Source organism: Globicephala melas, chromosome 15, assembly GCF_963455315.2.
Source record: "Globicephala melas chromosome 15, mGloMel1.2, whole genome shotgun sequence".
In the NCBI taxonomy this organism is placed as follows: domain Eukaryota; kingdom Metazoa; phylum Chordata; class Mammalia; order Artiodactyla; family Delphinidae; genus Globicephala; species Globicephala melas.
Genome location: NC_083328.1, coordinates 4,582,831 through 4,603,505, shown reverse-complemented (window position 1 = coordinate 4,603,505; position 20,675 = coordinate 4,582,831). Strand labels below are relative to the sequence as shown.

At 45.2% G+C, this 20,675-nt stretch overlaps 2 protein-coding genes and 1 pseudogene across 3 annotated transcripts in view; all 3 read right to left on the bottom strand.

The window, feature by feature from the left end:
• DAGLB (diacylglycerol lipase beta) overlaps positions 1-9,511 on the bottom strand; it is a 30,534-nt gene extending 21,023 nt beyond the window's left edge. For both annotated transcript variants that reach the window (XM_030846028.2, XM_030846026.2), the window contains exons 1-3: positions 9,318-9,511; positions 7,772-7,923; positions 743-914 (exon numbers count right to left, since the gene is read on the bottom strand). In XM_030846028.2, coding sequence (XP_030701888.1) covers positions 743-914; positions 7,772-7,923; positions 9,318-9,412 — 419 coding nt within the window. In that variant the 5' untranslated portion in view covers positions 9,413-9,511. The remainder of the gene's footprint in view (positions 1-742; positions 915-7,771; positions 7,924-9,317) is intronic.
• Positions 9,512-11,232: 1,721 nt separating this feature from the next.
• LOC132593450 (DNA-directed RNA polymerases I and III subunit RPAC2-like) lies at positions 11,233-11,608 on the bottom strand (annotated as a pseudogene).
• A 2,753-nt stretch (positions 11,609-14,361) lies between these two features.
• On the bottom strand, positions 14,362-20,619 carry LOC132593449 (ER lumen protein-retaining receptor 2). Its single transcript, XM_070043683.1, has 3 exons — positions 18,854-20,619; positions 17,520-17,772; positions 14,362-16,400 (listed from the first exon to the last, which is right to left on the bottom strand). The coding sequence occupies exons 1-3, from the start codon at positions 18,965-18,967 to the stop codon at positions 16,366-16,368; spliced, it is 402 nt and encodes a 133-aa protein (XP_069899784.1). The 5' UTR covers positions 18,968-20,619; the 3' UTR covers positions 14,362-16,365.
• Between the last annotated feature and the right edge of the window lie 56 nt (positions 20,620-20,675).

The window sequence follows — 20,675 nt, the reverse complement described above, 5'->3', positions numbered from 1 at the left end:
TCCTGGAAGGTGGCCCAGGAAGGGCCGCCACGGCCTCTCCCGAGAGGCTCAGCAGGGCAGCGGGAGCCTCCATCCCCTTATGTACAGCATGAGGGGGTGTGACTAGATCATCTGTAAGATTTTTAGTCTGGAAAGGGCATAAACTTTATTCCAGCGGATTATTTCCTGCAGCAATTCCAGAGACTATATTTCTTCACGTCCTGCTTTTAGTTTTGGCCCTATTTTGGTCTTCAGGTCTCTTCCTTCTTGTAAGGGAAGGGAGGGAATGCAGAAAAATGAGAAAGAACGGGTAAGAAAGGAAACTACATCAATAAGTGCATAACGGGAGATGAACTATTCCTCGTGTATGAACAAGTGCCTCTGCATTTTTATGATTTACTCAGAAAGATTCCTTTCTGGGCTTCCCTGGTGGCACAGTGGTTGAGAGTCCGCCTGCCGATGCAGGGGACGCGGGTTCGTGCCCCAGTCCGGGAGGATCCCACGTGCCGCGGAATGTTTGGGCCCGTGAGCCATGGCCGCTGAGCCCGCGCATCCGGAGCCTGTGCTCCGCAACGGGAGAGGCCACAACAGTGAGAGGCCCACGTACCGCAAAAAAAAAAAAAAAAAAAAAAAAAAGATCCCTTTCTAACTATATTAGGAAGCCTGCACGACACTGGGCCACCTCAGTTATTCAGAAGGTATTTGTTTACCTGCATCTCGAGTACATTTTGGACAAGAAATTGCAGAAGACTGGAGACCTCACCTGACGGCGACAGTCGCAATGATGCCATTCCCCACCGTCCTGTCACACTGAACACCGTCCTCTATCCAGGCGGCCCCCAGGGACGCCCAGACCATCTCTGGCAGAAAGAGTGCCAGGCGCACGTAGAGCAGCTTAGACATGGATTTCCGTGGTCCAGGATTACAAATGGTCCCTGAAACACAGAAAATGTTCAAACTGGTCACTTGCCCCTTCAGAGATGAGTAGTTGCCCTTCCACAAAAAAACAGCTGTCACAGCACACATGTGTGTCCCATAGGCTCACCCGCCACCTGACTTTTCTGCCTGTACTTGGGCAACAATGCCTAAGTTTGAGAGCAAGAGACAAAGCGAGGGATGGGAAACATGACAAAAAGCCTCAGATTCATTTCTTAGACTTACCAGCGTTTAAAAACACTTCTGGGTTCTAACTAGAGTGACAATAAAATCACTGTCCAAATTGGGATACTTCTGAGAGCAAAGGGAGGCTCTATTAATAATGCTGGGACAATCAACATAAAACAGAACTGTCACCAGCAAACAGAGGTATACAGTCACCCGGGTTCCCACAGCCGGGAAAATCCAGGCACCACCTGAAACGGCATGGGCCCGTTATTCTTTAATCCTCCCAATGGCTGTGACATCGTCATCATCCCATTTTACAAATGAGGACGCTGAGGCTCAGAGGGCTTAGCAACCACTTTCTAAAACATAATCCAGATTCGCACGCTGCAGGCTCTCTGCCTCACCAATGCTCCGTGGTCCTCACTTTTGGGAAGCGAACAATTCTGATGTGTGAGACCACTTGTAGAAGCTCACCACTTAGACACAACATTTAAAACTGAGTTTGGGGCTTCCCTGGTGGTGCAGTGGTTGAGAGTCTGCCTGCCAATACAGGGCACACGGGTTTGAGCCCTGGCCCGGGAAGATCCCACATGCCGCAGAGCAACTAAGCCCGTGCGCCACAACTACTGAGCCCACGTGCCACAACTACTGAAGCCCGAGCACCTAGAGCCCGTGCTCTGCAACAAGAGAAGCCACGACAATGAGAAGCCTGAGCACTGCAACGAAGAGTAGCCCCCACTTGCCGCAACTAGAGAAAGTCCACGCGCAGCAACGAAGACACAACGCAGTCAAAAACAAACAAATAAACTTATAAAAATAAATAAATAAATAAAACTGTTTGTAAAACAAATCCAAGTATCATTAGAGGCCTGTGTACTTTAATTCTTGGTGTAAATCAACTCTCTCCCTTTGGGAAAAAGTTGTGATAAACACCAATTTCAGCAACATAAAAATGCCACATGATTAAAACAAAAACAGTGACTGAAAAAAAATCTAAGATCTAAAAAATAATTGGATAAGGAAATAGCTTTTAAATTCCAAAAGCTACCTTCCATTAGAATGAATTACTCAGAGTCATATTTTAAAATATTAGACACTATCCGGCCTTCTTTTTGGCACAAAGACACAATGTTCTAAGATAACTGAAACAGCACGCCCTCTCTCTCCCTGAGGGACAAATAGTGCAGGTATGTAAAAACCAGTCCTGCATCTGTAGTGTATTATTATATAGCAATAGTCAACCAGCAGAGAGAAACAGGAAACAGCACCTGCTCACATCCTACCTCCTGGAGGGCTAGGATTCCAAAGAAGAGGCTGCTGGAGCAGGGAGGCTCCAGCCCGGGACCCTGCCCGGATGAAGCAAACTCGGAGGTAAGGAAGCAGGAGACGGAGTTCTGGTGAAGGGTCCAGAGAAGACGTGAGAGACTAAAAAAGCCTTTTTATGTTTACGCTTTGCCTAGAAAAGCATTTTTATTTTACGCAGACCTTTATTTTCTCCTCGACGTAAAGAGCTGCCGGTGTGGATCTGGTGCTGCAGCGAGCATCACAAGGCTGACGCCCCAGAATGAATGAGCGTGGCTACGTTCCCGATCGTACTATCCCTGACGCCGTCTCAGGAAGGAACCCTGCTGCCCTTCACATGGCTGAGCCGATGACATGAGAGCCACACAAGGAAGGCCCGTGTCACAGAATCTCGGGACTTGACACCTCTAGCCACTGCAGTGATTTTCTCCGGCATAAGAGGAGCTCTTAAGACAAACGCCGAGGCCATGCAAGATGTCCCAGAATACAAACCAAACACAGCGAAGGGCAGACCTTGGAAGTGGAGGGCGTTCTCTCAAAACACCATAGGCACGAGGGTGGATCTTCCCTAATTAAACCTCCCACATGGCCAAAACAGTAGGATTTCATCAGGGAGGTTCTCAAATCAAAACTAGAAACTACCACGATATCAAGATTCTACAGTGAAGACCAAGAAAGAGGTAACTACACAAGCGTCGGTTTTCTGGATAAAGATGACTGAATTCTCTTTGTTCCAAATGCACCCTTACAATGTGCGCTGTTTCGTTTAGAGGTGTATCAGCCAAAAGCTTCAGAAACAAGGCCTTTCCGTTCAAATGACAGATTAACTATTGAGATGACTTACGAAACAGAAGGGGTGATGGGAGTTACCCATGTATCAGTAATAAGGTTTACCAAGGGGTTCACGGTTATTAAAAGATACACCTAAAGTTTATAACTTGTAAAAAACTCTGGTTCTGTGCAGGCAATGCAGGTAAAGGGTGAAAAGTTCAAAGCGCTCAAGTGGGTATAAAGTAAATGTTAAGCCTCCCTCCCACCACTGAATCCCAGCCCTCGGTCACCTTCCCTCAAGGTAAACTAGTCACTCATGTACCCACCCCAGAGAGTCCACACATAAACCAAACAGGTAAGTTTATCCCTTTACAAAAAAGTAACAAACTACATACAGTGTCCTGTAGCTTAGCATATTGGAAATCACTCCTTGTCCATTCACAAAGCATTTCACATTCTTTTTAGCAGGTGCACAGGAGACCATCATATGAACGAGCGACACTTAAACCGGCGGCCTATTGACAGGCACCTAGTTTCTTCCAATCTTTCATGCCTACAAGCAACACTGTGGCAAACTTCAAGTATTTTGCACACATGCAAATATATAGGGAAGAAACCGGCTGATACCCACACGTACACAACACACACAGCCAAATTAGGCTTCCAAGAGATTCAACAAATCTACATGCCCACCAACAAAATGAGCGGCCTGAGCAGAAAGGAGGTTCTGGGGAAGGCGTTCCCTGCTCCAGGAAAGACCCAGGAGCAACAGTCTCACAACTGCACAGATTCACCAACCCAGTGTATCACCTTGATGAACTTTCCTTACTGTGATTGAGGCTGAATGTTTTTTTATATATGTAAAAATCTCTTTTACTTATTTTATTGTTCACCATATTTGCCCATTTTTGCGCTATTGGTCTTTTTCTTATTTATCGTAGAGCCCTTCTATATTAAGGAGATTGGCTCTAAGTCTCATCTATTACAATATTTTCTCCCATTTGTCTTTTTTTTTCTTTGAAAAATAAGAGAAAAACTTTATTTCAAACAGGTTCAGTGGTATGCATGCTACAGCAAAGGCTGGTTGTAACAGCAGTTTCATTTCAAACCTGAATTGATGCACAAATGTGACACTGTTAAGCAATGGTCAATTAGCGCTAAAATGTGGATTAAATCCACCAATATGCCAATTCTGACATTTATTATAGATTCTATTATTTATTTTAGTAGTAGAGGTTAATTTTCATCAGAAGAAAATGAAAACAACCTTATGGCTTCTACTAAGGTAATGAGCTGTATCCCCAGTACTGCTTTGAAATTATACCCCCAGGCTGTTAAGAGAAATTCTGACTTCATCCAAATGTATTACTTCACTGATAATCTTCAGTCATCATCTACCGTCGGCTTGATGGTTATTCCTCTTCTTATTTGACCCTAACCATCATCTGTCTTTTTTTTTAACTTTATGGTGTTCTTCACTGAAATTTACATAATATTTAAAATAAAGCATATGATGTTATTGATTTGTAACAAATTGGCAATTAAACTAACATGTTTTGATAAAATACTGTCTTCAGTTCAGTTGTGGTATCTTTAGCTACAAGCATCAGAAACAAACTGGTTTAAAAACAAAACAGGGTGCTTCCCTGGTGGTGCAGTGGTTAAGAATCCACCTGCCAATGCAGGAGACACGGGTTCGAGCTCTGGTCCAGGAAGATCGCACGTGCTGCAGAGCAACTAAGCCCATGTGCCACAACTACTGAGCCTGCGCTCCAGAGCCCACAAGCCACAACTACTGAGCCCATGTGCCACAACTACTGAAGCCCATGTGTCTAGAGCCCGTGCTCCGCAACAAGAGAAGCCACCGCAATGAGAAGCCAAGAGTAGCCCCCGTTCGCCGCAACTAGAGAAAGCCCGCACGCAGCAATGAAGACCCAACACAGCCAAAAATAAGTAAATAAAATAAATAAATTAAAAAACATAAAAACAAGCAGGACCTGTCTTGACTCAAGGGGCTGGAAATGCAGGGCCAGGACTGGCACCAGGCTGTCCTCTGCTTCTCAGCCCTGCCCTCCTCTGTATTCAGCTCCTCCTGGGCTGTGAGTGGAGGAGACTCAGCGGGAATTCAGCAGCTCACTCATGCACAGTGCCATCCCGAAGGAAAACCATATGCTGCTTCTGGATCTTTCCCAGAGGAGCAGGGAAGGACTTCCCTGGAACTTCCCAGGAAACTCCCTGAATTTCACTGGCCCGAATCAGGGCACACGTCCAGTCCTGAACCAACCACCCATCCTGCACCGGGCACAGGGCCGGTTTCTGTGAGGGGTGGGGGGAAGTCCTGTCTGGAGGAGGCTGCTGCATAAGCAACCCACCCAGAACACCGCACACAACCGACAGATGTCTGCCGAACTGTGACGTGTGACGGTGCCTGCGAGGAGAAGCCTGAGGCATGCAGCCATCCATCCACCGCAGGGGTGTGACTGTGCCCTGACACCACCCAAAATATCCGAAGAAAAACATTTAAGGAGAAAAGGGCTTGTACTTAACCCACTATTACAGTTGTAAACCTGGTGTGCTAAACAGAATGTGCTGTGAACAGATAGGGAAACTAAATTAGATTCCCTGTACCTGAAATGACACCATCTTTCAGAAACTCTGAGCTCAATAAGAACCTCATCGCGCCAACCCCTCATCACACACGTTTCAGCTCCTTCCTCTCCTTCAGCGTCAGTACCAACGACGATCCAGACTTGGGGGCCGACAGAGACCAAAGAACTGGGACCGTCTTTGATCCAGACCCCATGCATTCACGTTTTCAGAGGTAAACTAAAATAGCCAGGGCTCTCTTTTCTACGTTGCTGCAGTACGTGGGCATGCGCCATGCTTCTTGGTCATCCAAACCCTAAGGGCTTTTTCTCATGAAACACTCTGCCACTAACATTTCTCTCTGTATTTCTCCCCACGAACTACCATCTATTAAGTTTCAGTCTATTGTTCCACCCTATCGAGATCTTGATTCCATCACCCAGGGTATCAGCTACTTACTCCCTCCCAGTTTTATCATCATCATCTACAATCTGTAAGCCTCCCTCCTACATCCCGATTCAAGCAGTGATAAAACACGTTGGATGGTAGCATGCCATGCAGCCCTGCCTTTGACGGATGAGTTTTCATTTACTGATGCATTTCTTTATCAGCCACAAGAGTGCTCAGCTCATCCTACAAACCACAGTAATCGACAGGGAAGGTTTCCAACGTTTTCAGACATTCTCAGCTAAACGACTGTCTGCAGAAAATGGTAACATATAGAAAAAAACTATCAAGAAGAGATATAACTCTTACAACTCATTAATAAAGGACAAAGAACCCAATTTAAAATTGGGCAAAGAATCTGAACAGACATTTCTTTAAAAATAATATAAAAATGGCCACTGAGCATATGAAAAGATGCTCAATATCATTTGTCATCAAGAAAATGCAAATCAAAACCACAATGAGGGCTTCCCTGGTGGCGCAGCGGTTGAGAGTCCGCCTGCCGATGCAGGGGACACGGGTTCGTGCCCCGGTCCGGGAAGATCCCACGTGCCGTGGAGCGGCTGGGCCCGTGAGCCATGGCCGCTGAGCCTGCACATCCAGAGCCTGTGCTCCGCAACAGGAGAGGCCACAGCAGTGAGAGGCCCGCGTACCGCAAAAAAAAAAAACGAAAAAAAACAACACAATGAGATAGCATTTCATATCTACCAGGATGGCTATGATCAAAAAGTCAGATAATAAGTGTTGGTGAGGATGTGGAGAAACTGGAACCCTTATAAAGTGCTGGTGGGAAAGAAAAATGGTCCAACTGCTTGGAAAACAGTCTGGCTGTTCCTCAGGAAGTTAAACAGATTTACCATGTGATCTAGCACTACCACCCCTAGGTACATATCCAAGAGAAATAAAAACATAAGGGTATGTAAAACATGTATGCGAATGCTGAAAGCAGCATTATCTGTAACAGCCAGAAAGTGGAAACAACCCAAATGTCCACCAACTGACAAATGGATAAATAAACTGTGGTATACACATTCAGTGCAATACTAATCAGTCATAAAAAGGAATGAAGTGCTGATACATGCTCTAACACGGATGAACCTTGAAAACGTTATCCCAAGTTTAAGAAGCCAGACCGAAAGGCCACATCGTGGATGAGTCCACCTATATGATGTCCAAAACAGGCAAATCTACAGACAGGAAGTAGAGTAGTGGATGCCTAGGGCTGAGGGAGTTGGGGAGAAATGAGGAGTAATTGCTAGTGGGCACAGGAAATGCTTTTTGGGGTGATGAAATGTTCTGAAATTGATAGCGGGGAGGGTTGCACGACTCTCTGAATATACGATAAATCACTGAATTGTACACTTAAATGGATGAATTGTATGGTATGTGGATTGTATCTCAAAAAAGCGATTAAAAATGAAGGGGTGTTGGGAATTCCCTGGTGGTCCAGTGGTTAGGACCCCCCCCACTGCAGGGGGCCCGGGTTCCATCCCTGGTCTGGGAACTAAGATCCCACAGGCTGCGCAGCCAAAAAAAGAAGAAGAGGAAGAAGCGGTGTCAAACAGAAGAGACTAGTGTTTACCTTTCATGCTGACACACACGATGGCTGACACGGTGCATATGATAACTGCCAGCAGAATGATGAGCACGATCAGGTAACTGCTGAGCAGGACGCCACCAGGACAGTCCAGCTTCCCTCTGTGCATGAGGTACAGCGTCAGGATGCCGATCCACCTGCCGAGACACAGGTAGTGTCAGAAATGGAATCCAAGGAGCCGCTTTGAAAAACACAATGGAAGGAAGTAAATGGAGTTAATACTTTCCAAAACAAGGCGAGGTTCACTTTGGAACTGAATCTTCCTCAATAACATATTTACTAAGTCAATTAAAGAGTATGGCTTTTTTTTATTTTTAATGAGCTTTATACTTTCTATGCTTACATCATTGTTTTTATTCTGTGCCTGCTGTAATACATTTAAAGCCATAAGTAAGCAAATATAATGTGAACTGCTGGAAAGTTGCCCCATCATGACTCCAAAGTATATAGTTGATCAGTCATCAGCAAGAGAATTTTTACTTCTGTGGATTAACAAGAAACTGACAAACGCACGTCGTAATCTGCTGGGTGTAGTACAAAAACAAGGGGATGGGAAGCAAGCTATGGAAAGATGTTCTGTGGTGAACACTGATCAACTTGAAAGGACAAGGACTGCAGACTCATAAGTATATTTTGTAATTCAGGACAGAACAATGAAAGGCAGCACCCAACAATGCAACGTCATAGTGGTTCTTCACCAGAGTTATTTCAGAATCCGGCAGGGAACCATTTCGCGAGAACGCGGTGTTAGAGATTCAAGGCCAGAAGAGGAACTGGACTAGATAACTTTTTATGCTTTTGTCAGTTTTGTGATATTACATGCTTGTCTAGAAATAATAACGGGAAATGATCTCAGAAAGACTGGCCCTGAAAACTATGAAACAACTAAGAAGCAGCTCATACTTTCATGTTTTTAAATTCCTCTCCCCTTAAGAATCTACTTTTTAATAACGATGATATTACTCTTCGCTCAGACCCTCTGGGACTGACTTTCAGGCACCCAATTCCACTCCCCACGGATTCCACATTTTGAAAGACTAGAGAGAAAATGCCAGTCCTGTGTGCTCGTCGAGGGATTCAGCCACAACCGGCTCAGGAACGGCACGAACGGTATTGTTGCCATTCCTGCGTTTGGCAGACAAGATGCAGTGCGTTTCCATGCAGAACGCTGGAGCGATGCTGATGGCTGTTCCCGGCTCGAGGCAGGAGGTCCCGAGGCCACGGCTTTGGGCGGCAGCGCAGTCCCGACGGCTCCCAGGCCCGGGTCTCGACGCCCCGGAGGGGTGCCCGTGCCCTGCAGCGCCGACGTCCCGCCGGCGGGCCCACCCCATGACGCCGGGCACGGCGTCCCCGCTCTGGGCCGCCGTATGCTGTCTGGAAATGGGGAGAGCAGCGGCACCCACCTCCTCGGGCGGTGGAGAGGACCAGGTACAAGAACGCAGGGCAGGCGACACGGTCCCTGCCCTCGACCGCCTCGGCCCCGCTCCCTCCTCCGTCCCGGCCGCCCGCTGCCCGCAGAGCCCGCCCTCACCACAGCACTCGCACGAACAGCTCGAAGACCCCCGGGAAGACCAAGTCGTCGCTGGCGATGGCCCAGCGCCGGCCGAACAGCACCATCCCCGGCATGGCGAAGTACCCGCCGCCCGGGCTCGGGCCGGCTCGCCGCGAGCGCGCTGCCACTCGGAGCCCCGAGCCCTCCGGTCTCCACCGCCGAACCGCGACTCCGCGCAGGCGCACGCTGGGGCGGGTGAGGGGGGGAAGGGGGGAGAGAGAGTGAGAGGCCGAGACCGGCGCACGCGCACTGAGCTCCACGCAGCGGCCGCTGGGCCTCTGCGCCTGCGCAGGTGAGCTGACCCGGAAGACGCAGGTGGGCCTCGTAGGGACTTCGCAGGTATGAATTTTGTAGATAAGGAGTCTTCCTGACCCGAAGGGTTAGCTAGCCCAGAGACCCCCAGCAGTCAGTGGCGGATCTGGAGTTCATACCCAGGTCTGTGGGGCTGCAAGCCTATGACGAAGTTGCCCCCAGCCCCGACCGATCCTGGGATCAGGAGTGCCTCTTTGGGACCATTCCCTGGTTCAGCGCCTGAAGCCACACGGCAGCTTTGTGCTGGGGAGTGGGGAATAACCTGATCTGCCCTCCTTCCTCCCGAGCAGGTTCTGACCACTTCTCAGCCCCTCCACGCCCCTCCACCCTGGCCCAAGCCCCCTTCATCGTGTACCTAACCCGGTCTCCCTACTGCTCTCCCCCGCTCTGCTACCCCACCTACGGTGCATTCTCCCTACAGCAGCTGGCGTGACCTTGTTGAACCGTCAAACGAGGCCCATCAGCTTAGGATCTTGCAAGGCTGCACTCCAAACCCCTAGAGAAGCTTTTCCTTGGTAGTTATACAGCATAAGTCTGTAAATGCGTGATTATCTGCCTTCCCGGGTTAGGGTTACTACTTTCTCCCTCCTTCACTCCACTGCCTGCCACCTTTTTTCCCCTGAAATACATCAAGCTTATTCTCGCCCCAAGGTTTTCAAAGTCCCCGTGTCCTTTGCCAGGGACGTTCCCCCTGCAGGTATTTCCCTGTCACTCTCTCACTTCATTCAGCCCTCAGCTCAAGTGTCACTGCCTCAAGAGCCTTCCCTGGCCACTTTATCTAAAACAGCCCACCCATCGGTTCCCGTTCCTTTGCCCAGCTTTAGCTTCCTTCACAGCTCTTAATCACTCCCGGACATTGTATCACATGTGTTACCGCTCTCCTTCCACCTTGAGTGTGTTAAGTTGCCTGAGCCTGGAAACCTTGTCCATCTTGTTCACTGCAATGCACATAAATAGAGCACATTAAATGCACTTATTAAATACTTGATTAATGAACAAACAAACATTAAATGTCAAAATTTTCCAAGTCCGAAGAACCTTCAGTGGTCTTCTAAAGGGCAGAATTTCAGAGTTAAATAATGTTAAAAAGAAGTAATAATAATAAACTGTATTGACGGTTGTGAAAATGATACAGGGAATTGTAAACAAGGAAGTTATGAGATTTTTATAGAAAAAGAGGATCATTCAATCATTCATAAAATAAATATTTATTGGGCACTTGGTGTGGCCAGAAGTGACTTAATCAGAGAGGTCAGGGAAGACTTTCCCTGAAGAAGATATTAAAATGAGATCTGGAGGAAGAGTAGCAATTAAGGTGAAAACGGGTGATTCAGAAGTTAGAATGTTGTGCCTGTGATCACATACATTCTTTTTTTTTTTTCCAGTTTAAATAAAAGAGGGAATTTATTAGAAGAATACAGTTTCTTATGGGGACTCCAACAGCAGAAGTGGGTTAAGAGCTAGAAAGAAGCCTTTCTGGAGGACAGGTCATGTTGTAACCACAAACGTTTACTTCTGGGTTTTGCAAGAACATGAATAGGATATCCTAGAGGTCAGTCCTCCCTGCATAGTGCATAAGGGACTAGAATATGGCTTCATTTCTGCTGGCTTTTTGATCCTTACATTCCTTTATGCTGGCTTCAAACGTATCAAGCACATGTTGGCAGATGTCTATTCATGAGCTCAGTCAGGCCTCTCTGAAAGGGCTCAACAGCTGGAAGGGCACTTCGAGTCTGTATGTGCAAATTAATTTTGCTCTCTGAAGGATGGGTTGTAGTGTAACCACGAAATTCCACTTCCGGGTTCTTCATGATCATGTAACGAAGAGAATTTCCCAGGATATCGTCCTCCTCGTGCAATACAAATGTCACACAGTGTCTATCTGTCCCAGCTGCCTGGACCATTTCCAGGGCTGTCTTCCTCTCGTCTTCAGCCATTGGGGTCTTCAATCCAGCCAAAAATAAATGAATTAATTTAAAAAAAGAGTAAACAAATTTTTTTAAGGTAAATGTATTTTTTTAAATTAATTTATTTTTGGCTGTGTTGGGTCCTCGTTGCTGTGCGCGAGCTTTCTCTAGTTGCGGCGAGCAGGGGCTACTCTTCGTTGTGCTGCATGGGCTTCTCATTGCAGTGGCTTCTCTTGTGGCAGAGCACTGGCTCTACGCGCACCACCTTCAGTAGTTGCGGCACACGGGCTCATTAGTTGTGGCTCGTGGGCTCTAGAGCACGGGCTCAGTAGTTGTGGCACAGGGGCTTAGTTGCTCCATGGCACGTGGGATCTTCCTGGACCAAGGTTCAAACCCGTGTCCCCTGCATTGGCAGGCGGATTCTTAACCACTGCGCCACCAGGGAATTCCCTGTATTTTGTATAGTTCTAATCACTGCAGGTATATTCTGCCATTTCCACATTAACAGTATTCCATTGATTGAATTAGAGCTATTGTATTTATTTATTTTTTAATATTTGTTTTATTTGGTTGCACCAGGTCTTAGTTGTGGAAGGCAGGCTCCTTAGTTGCGGCACGTGGGCTCCTTAGCTGTGGCATGTAAACTCTTAGTTGCGGCATGCACGTGGGATCTAGTTCCCTGACCAGGGATCGAACCCAGGCCCCCTGCATCAGGAGCAATATGCATCAGGCACAATATATTGTGCCATCGTGTGGGTATGTCATACAAAGCATAGACGGCCCCTTATTTTACAGTTTTTTTTCAATTTTCTATTAAAAATTTTCTATTAAAAATAGCTATTTTAAAAGTTTTTAAAAATCAACGTTAAAAAATAACTATTTTTTGTTACTTCCAAATGAGATATCCAAGTCAAAGCATAGCTCTTGAAAAGGTGAATGACCCATCATGACTTCTAAATGATGAAAATTTTCAAATACAGAGAAGATGTCTGATACCTAAGGACCCACCATCCGATTTAACAAGGGATAACATCCTGCCATATTTGTTTCATCTTGAATTTGATGGTGGTGGTGGGGGAGATCTTTGATATCCTTCCCTGCTTGTTCTTTCAGGTTAATTTCACTATATGTCTGCAAATAACAGCAGGTATTCTTCAGCGATTTCTTGGCATTTCAGTTTACCTTCATACTAACTTGAAGAAACTGATCTTTATTCTGTGTTTCAAACTGATTCACATCTTCCTCTATTTCTCCCTTTAGGACTGGATTTTCTTTGAGTAAACCCCTATGTTCTGAACAGGATTAATATGCTTGGATTTAATGTTTGCTCTATTGTCTGTGTCAGATGGGGGTTGGGATGGGGGCTTTTAGCCAGGTGATCTTTCCATCAGTTAGACAGTTGTTTCTCTGAGCATTCTTTAAAGCCCTGAGATCTTCAGTTCTCAGAACTTGAAGTAAACACATCACTTAGTTTTAGGGCACACCAGTTTTCCTATTACAGAACTATTTATTGTCTTAGAAAACTTATGAGTAAATAGGTTCTGTATTTCCATTCCATTTTGGTAATGGAGACTCACTTTTTAAGTACCCAAGGTCACACTAGGTCAGAAATCTGGAATATTACGTTCTGGTGGTATAAAAGTATCCTTGTCATTGTTTAAAAGGACTAGTGCTATATCATGCTGCAACTTGCTTTTAAATTGCAGGGACAAATTGTTCCAGAACGGGAAGAGAATGCCCTGCCCAGCACCTGCACAAGACTCTACACTGCAAAGGCTAACCCAGATCAGTTGGCAGGAGGGAGCGGTGGTTACTGGGCAGAGTGCAGGTTCCTTGGAGTTTCTACATTCAGCCACTACATGGTGAAGCACACAGGAGAAGACCCCACATGGAGCCCCAATCCAATCAGCCCTCATCAGACCTCACTGACAGCAGGTTTTACAAGGTACGGGAGTCACTTTCTGAAGATGCAAGCTCTCTAACAAGGGCAAAACTACTGAAGTCGTCAAATGGGTCAAAGGAACTCTGGCCGAACTGGTTCCAGCCGGCTTTCAAGGCAGCTGTCCCAAGTTAAGCACAAAGAAGGGGAGGGGAAAGAGGGCCCCTGAGGTCCTGAGCACTTGATGTACCCCAAGCTCTGTGTTGTGAGCTTCAGGACATGGACTCATCTACACCTCGCAGAAATCCTGTGGCAGGAGTCTCTGCTGGTAACTGAGCGGGAACAAGGCTCACGTTAAATCCAAGGTCAGAGCTAGAGTGTGGGGGAGCCAGGACTCAACACAAGTCTGACCCCAAAGCTTGTGCCTTACCTAGCATTCCCACAAACCACTTACGATTTCTACTGAAATGGAATCTTTGCTTGATCTTTCCAGGAAACTGTCCAACCAACTGGTATCTTTGGAAAGGCTGGGCTGGATCTTCCCTAGCAAGCCTTCCACCTGCAACTTTTTTTTCTCCAGCCATTTCTCTCTTTGACCCGACTATAAAAAGCGGGAAACCTTCCTCTTCTTCTTTTCTTTGGCCATGCTGAGCAGCTTTCAGGATCTTGGTTCCCCAACCAGGGACTGAACCCACCACAAGTGAGGCGCCGAGTCCTAACCACTGGACCACCAGGGAACTCCCTGGGAAACTAGGATGCCTGTGATTGAACTGGACAGGGAAGGGATTGGTGTCTGTAAGCAGCCAACAGCCAGCAGCTTTTCAGAGTTACTTAGTGGGCAAATTTGTTAACTTTTTCAAATTTCCCTGTATGTTTACATTAAAAAAAATTCACACAAATAAAACAGCTCTATCAAAAGTATGAATTACCTGATAACCTTTATTCAGGAAGTGAGAGTAATTCTGAAACAGTGCTTCGTGAGGTGCATCAGACAATGCCTTTGTTTCCAGCGTGTGCAAGGATGCTGCCCAGTCCTGCGCTCCCCTAAGGCACCTGTTAAGATGTCATCCTGGTGGGCCACAAGATGGTGGCAGCATCTTGGCCAGCTTTACAGTTACTTGGGCAGAATGACTGAAGGAGGCACTGACACTTCGTGAATCAGGTGCGGAAGTCCCAGATCCTCGCTCTACGCAGTGTGCTCTCCAACGAATGATCCCAGCCTGTGTTTGATTTACATGCACAAAAACAAGTGTGAGACCCCCACCCATCCCCAGCTTGGGCCGCAAGGAGTCTGCTCCACTTAGGACACGATTTCCTACCCTTCCTCCACACTATCAGAATCTTCCAAGGAGGATGAAAACAGAAACAAAACTAGGATGCCAGAAAGAAAGATACTCTGATACAGAAAAGCAAAGACATGCGGGGGGTCGGGGGGTGGGAATGAGAGAGAGAAAGACAGGAGGTTAAACTATGCAGTTATACTGCTTATTTGGAAAGATGTTATGAGACACACTAGATAAAAGTAAAACCCATCCAGCTCCCTTCCTCCACAAGGTATTTTAATGCAGCAAGCAAGAAGACTACATCCTTCTTGTAGTAAGCACTGTTAGTATTCAACACGTTAACATTTATGGTGCATCACATAAAAACAAAGTCAAATGCTTTTGCATAAATCAAAAAAACACAGCAAACCAATACAATGGCAAAATCAGGAGGAAAATTCCAAATTTTCTAAAAAATACAGAGGGTTTTAGATTATTAAGTGGAGAACAAATGTTTGCAGCCCTATGTAGAGCTTTTGTTGCCAATCGAAAAACATAAAAACCCATCCTGACACAGGATGTTCCAAAAGCCTAATTCAGAAAAAAGACAGTTTCTTCTATGTTTAGTAAAATGTTTATTTAGGATGGTAACACAAGATAAGTCACGCAAGAGCTCAGTAAAAACAAAACAAAAAACAAAAAAAAGTAAAAGGAATGGCAATTGGTGCTGCCAGTTAAAAAAAAGGAAATCACTTTGCTATCCAAAAGTGGTATGAAGAATCTGAGCATAGACATGGTTGTAGTAATCTTCTGTAACTATAAATTAAAGTGATAGGTAACTACTCGTGTTCCACTTCTCAGAGGAGTCCTAGATCCAAAATAATCACAAATGCTTCCTGCACCTCACGCTCAGACAGCAGGCAGCCCACAGCCCCTGCCCACCGAGCTCTTTAACAGCCTTGGGACAGTCTCAAACTGACACTTCTTAGTAGGGGAGGAGGGCAGGCACCTTTGCTGACTCCTAAATGAGACTCCATCGACATTCAGAATCTTAAAATTTTGGCAATGAAAACCGTAAGACTTTCAAGTCACCCTTACCAGCCTTAAATGTAGTGTTGTGACGTCCAAGGAAGGATTTCCACATCAGGTGGGAAGTGATTTGAACAGATGTACCAAACTGGACACAGTGTCTCAGATTTCAAACAAAGATAACTCATCTCTTGGCAAAAAAATAAATATAGTGGAATGCAAGTTTGATAGATGGAGGAATATATAATCTACCAATTGTCAAGGAGTATGATTTCATTGCAGACACAAAGAATCAACAATTTCAAAGAATTTAAAAAAAAGTTTGCACTTATTCCTCACAAAATCTTCACTTTTGCAACTATCCCAATTGAAGCTACACACTGACTTTATTAATACAGCATTAAGTTTCTTTGTGTAAAAAAATCTTTGTACATAGTAATAAAAAAAGATAAGGCAAGATGCACTGAACAGAAACCTTCTGGTTCTTTCCCTCTGGGTTCTTACAGAGCCATAGATGACTATCTGCAACAAAAGAGTTAAGTTTCTGATTTTCCATATGAAGCATCTTGTGCCTTTGCTGTGGTAAGAATTCTGTCCGAGCACCCTGAAGGACAGATGCTGGTCATGGTCTTTGGCACTTACGCTGGCAGACTGAGCTTCTTTCCCTTGAGTACTAGAATTTTCAAGAGAGGGAGAAAAAAACAAAAGGTTACTGATCCTGACAAGCTTACAGTTTCCTCCTTCCCATTCCCAGAAGTCTGTCATACAAGATACTACATAGTAAGGTCCAAGGAAATAAGCTTCTGGCAACCAACAGGCGTCTGATTTTGGTGTCAATAAACAAAGCCCTCTGAACTATGGAAGTGTCATGCACACAGAGACCGGAATTTTCTTCATGTATCTGGATGCCACAGCAATTGAATTTAAAAATAGTAATTCAATTGAAATTGTCACTAAATTCACAGCAGCTTTTTTTTATCATGACTTTCTTCCCTAATTAACATGTACTGAAATATAACTGTTATGATATTTTGGATGTTAAAAAAGGAGATAAGATACATATGCCCTTATAACTAGCAATTCCACCATTAGGAATTTTATTGCATAGCCAGGATTCTTAGCCTGGGATCTGTGGTTGGGTTTCAGAAGCTCCTGAATTCCCTAAAACTCTACGCATATATTTGTGTGAATATGTCTAACTGTGCATTTTTTTCTCAGCAAGGACCATGGCTTTCATCAGATTTTTGTGACGTTCACACATCCTCTATTCATACAAATGCAAAAATATACACATACAAGGATGCTGATATAAGCACTGGATTTTTAAGCCCAAACACCCATGAACAGGGGGCTGAGTAAGTAAATTATGGTAATCCACATAATACTCTATCGCTATTAAAAATTATGTAGATGTCTGGGGAAAAGAGCAGATTATAGAATAACATGTTTAGTTGAAATCATGTATCATTAAATGATTACATTTACTGAAGCATTAACAATGATTATCTCTGAGTGGTAGGATTCTGGGTAATTGTTTTCAGAATCATTAGTTCTGACTGATTTTACAATGAAAACGTGTCATTGTAGAAAACAATAAAATTACAGAAAAAGAAAAAAAAAAAAAAGCCTGACAACCCTGACCGAGAATTTAACTGGACAGTCATTAAAAGGTTCCTCTGAAGCCAGTTCTGCTTTCTGAGCAAGTGTCAGATTAGGAGCATGCGAGGCAAGGAGAGCCCCTAGAAGAACACACGGCCGTACAACAAAGCTGGCAGGACGCAGCCCAATGTACCTTTTGTGATGTACAAGTAGAAGAAGTCGCAGTATAGGATGGTCTGGACAACGCCGGCCACCACAGCGATGAGGTCAAAGAAGCCCTCAAAGTAGAAGCGCCAGATCCAGTTGACAAGATACAAAGCACGGTAGAGGCCCAGGAAGAACAGGTAGTGGGTGGTGATGGTCTCGGCCTCCCCGGTCTTGCTGATCATGAAGAGCTGTGGTAGGATAGCCACTGACTCAAGGTAAATGGAGAAGGTCCACAAAATCTGTAAGAGAAACAGCACGCTTTGGTCAGCATCCAGTGCCCGCCATGAGTTCACAGGAAACACTCTTGCTTTACTGTGAAGTAGCACAGAGTGGGGAATCTGGCATCAGAGCCCAGGCCAGAGTAGCTTTGCAATTTAATAAATCACAGAAACTTCAGCCACAGATAAAAGGCACGACGCTCCCAGTGACAGGCTGGACAACCTGCACAGCTCTACCTCTTGGACTTTCATCACCTTGTCTCTCCAGCGTTGCATTCTTCAATTTTCTGGGACTCTACGTGTATGCTGCTTCTCCTGCGTCAGCTTATCCCACTCCGAATCTAGGGTCCCTAATTTCTGCTTTCTGCCAGGGTTGACAGGACTGATGACTGGGTCCTTCCACTCCCTCACTGCTGTTTTTCCTCACCAACTGGGTCTCCTTTCCAGGCTATTTAAATCGTCTCACTATTTTTCTTATCCTTCAGGCTTTTAGCATGGTTAAATCAAAGGGGTAGGAAGTCAGAGCTGTAATCATGCAAACTCTCTGCCCAACACAGCACTTCATTCACGATGACGAAAGGAGGACTTGTGAGTAGTCCCTGAAGTGTTTCAAAACCCAGGCGCTCCCTGCACCATCAGATGACCACCGTCAGTGCGGTAACTGAATCAAGCCCAGGACGCTCAGGGGTGGGCGGAGCGCATAGGAGCGCTGGGGCACCACGCTAACTGCGCTTCCTGAAGACGAGGACTGAAGCAACGCTGCTTAGGTGATTCGCAGACGGCACCAATGAGCGAAGCCCGCGCACGAAGAGTGGGAGCGGGGAGAAGACCGTGTGCTTCAGACACTCGGACAGGCAGCGCACTGTGCTTGGAATCACAGAAGCCAAGTTTATATTCTAAAGGAGAGTCAGAGACACCCAAAGAGGTGTCTAACCTGGGTGCTTAATTCCTGCCCACGATTTATTTACACCAAACCATGTATGTCTGCCAACCCACCGCCCCGCCCCTCAAGAAACCAAACCAAAACAGAACCCCATTACCTGCAAATGGGTCTATTTCCCTAGGGAACCAGACAGGATTACTAAATAGCCTCTTAACTAACCTCAAGAGGAGAGAAGTCATGATTGACTAGAAACGACAGGCCTCCCACAGGGACCACCAGAAACTCCACTCGGAAAGTATCATGATTTCCATCGTAGGTTGCCTTAAATTTCATGTAGATCAGGTACACTGTGGCATAGGAGCAGGCAATGTAGATAAGCTACAAAGAAAAAAAAATACTGGGTCATCAATATCTTAAAATTGCTCACACTCTCTTGGCTGTCTACATCATCCATATGTATACACATACACACACACACACACATATGTGTATATATATATTTTTTAAAATTTAAAATATATACTTTTTTGGGATATACGGTTCTATAAGTCATATAACCACCACCACAATCAAGACACAGACCAGTCCTAACACCTCCGCCACCCCAAATTCCCTCATGCTGCCCCTGCAGAGTCAAGCCTTTCTCCCAGCCTAACCTCTGGCAATCACTGATGAGTTCTTGGTCCTTGCAGTTTTTGCCTCTTCTAGAATTCCATTCCATAAATAGAATCATAACCATATGTCAACTTTAAGATCAGCTTCTTTCAGTTAGCATAACGATTTGAGATCCAACTGTGTTGTCATGTGTATTAAGAACTGGTCCCCCCATATTTCAAAGCAACAGCCCATGTCTGGGTGCCACAGCTGTTCATCCACCCAGCAGTTAAAGGACAGGTGGGTTGTTCCTAGCTTGGGAGATGGTGGGTAGAGCTGCTGTGAACATTTGTGTACAGGCTTTTGTGTGAACGTAAGTTTTCATTTCTCTTAGGTAAATACCTACAAGTGGGATTGCTGGATCATATGTTAAGTGTTAAGTTTAACTTTACATAAGAGACTGCAAAGAATGTATTTTTAATCTCATTTTAAACTATTAGATGGTAGCTTTAGAAAAAAAGTGAACGGGAAGTTCAATGCAGTTCAAAACCAAGGCACTTCCTTACAGCATGAAGATATTTCTGAGCTAGTGCTTTATCTAAAGATAAGATAAACAATGTAACTCATGTTAAACTTTGCAATGATGGTTTTAACTTATATATTGCTGCTATGAAATTCTGCCTGGTAACATAACAAAAGCAAAACCAAACTAAGTGGTAATTTGTAAAATACTGCTGCCTACATGTTCGTCTTTCACATTCAAAAGGTAAAACACTATATATTCATCTGAACCCAAGGAAAAGTCTGATATTCTGAAATTACACCAATTTTCAGACTGCAGAATTTTAGGCTCAAGAAGCAAACGTCAATTCCAGCCTATAAACATAGACAACCAGGATGTCAGCCGCGTGGCCTGGTGCCACTTCTCTCCAGGAAAGGCAACTTGTGAAACCTGATTAGGAAAACATTTGGGCAAAACAACTTCAGAGAAAAATGAGAGCAAGCATCCAGTCCACATACACTTAAAAACAAAACAAAACAAAGACCTAAACTGTCCCTGGCATCTTATCATGAAGTTACATTTGCAAATAAATAGTCAATACAACGTCAATATTAAAATTGTTGACGATACCCATACACCAAGAAGTAACACACACACTCCCCTCCCCAATGCAAAATCAAGGAAGGTCAATATCTTATACTGTGAGTTCTCTCCACGTGAAAATATATGCATGTATGTATATGAATAAAATAACATATAATCCACATGTATAAACAAAATACACACACATCTATGTATAGAGCCCCCCCCCGAACATCCTGTGAAGGCACACGGTGGCCGGGGGTCCCTCCCCAGCCCCACTCCTGCAGCCAGCCCAGACTGCGCCCATAAAGGCTTAGCAGCCACTGGGAAAAGCAGCTGCTTTTCTCCTCTCACCAGTGCTTG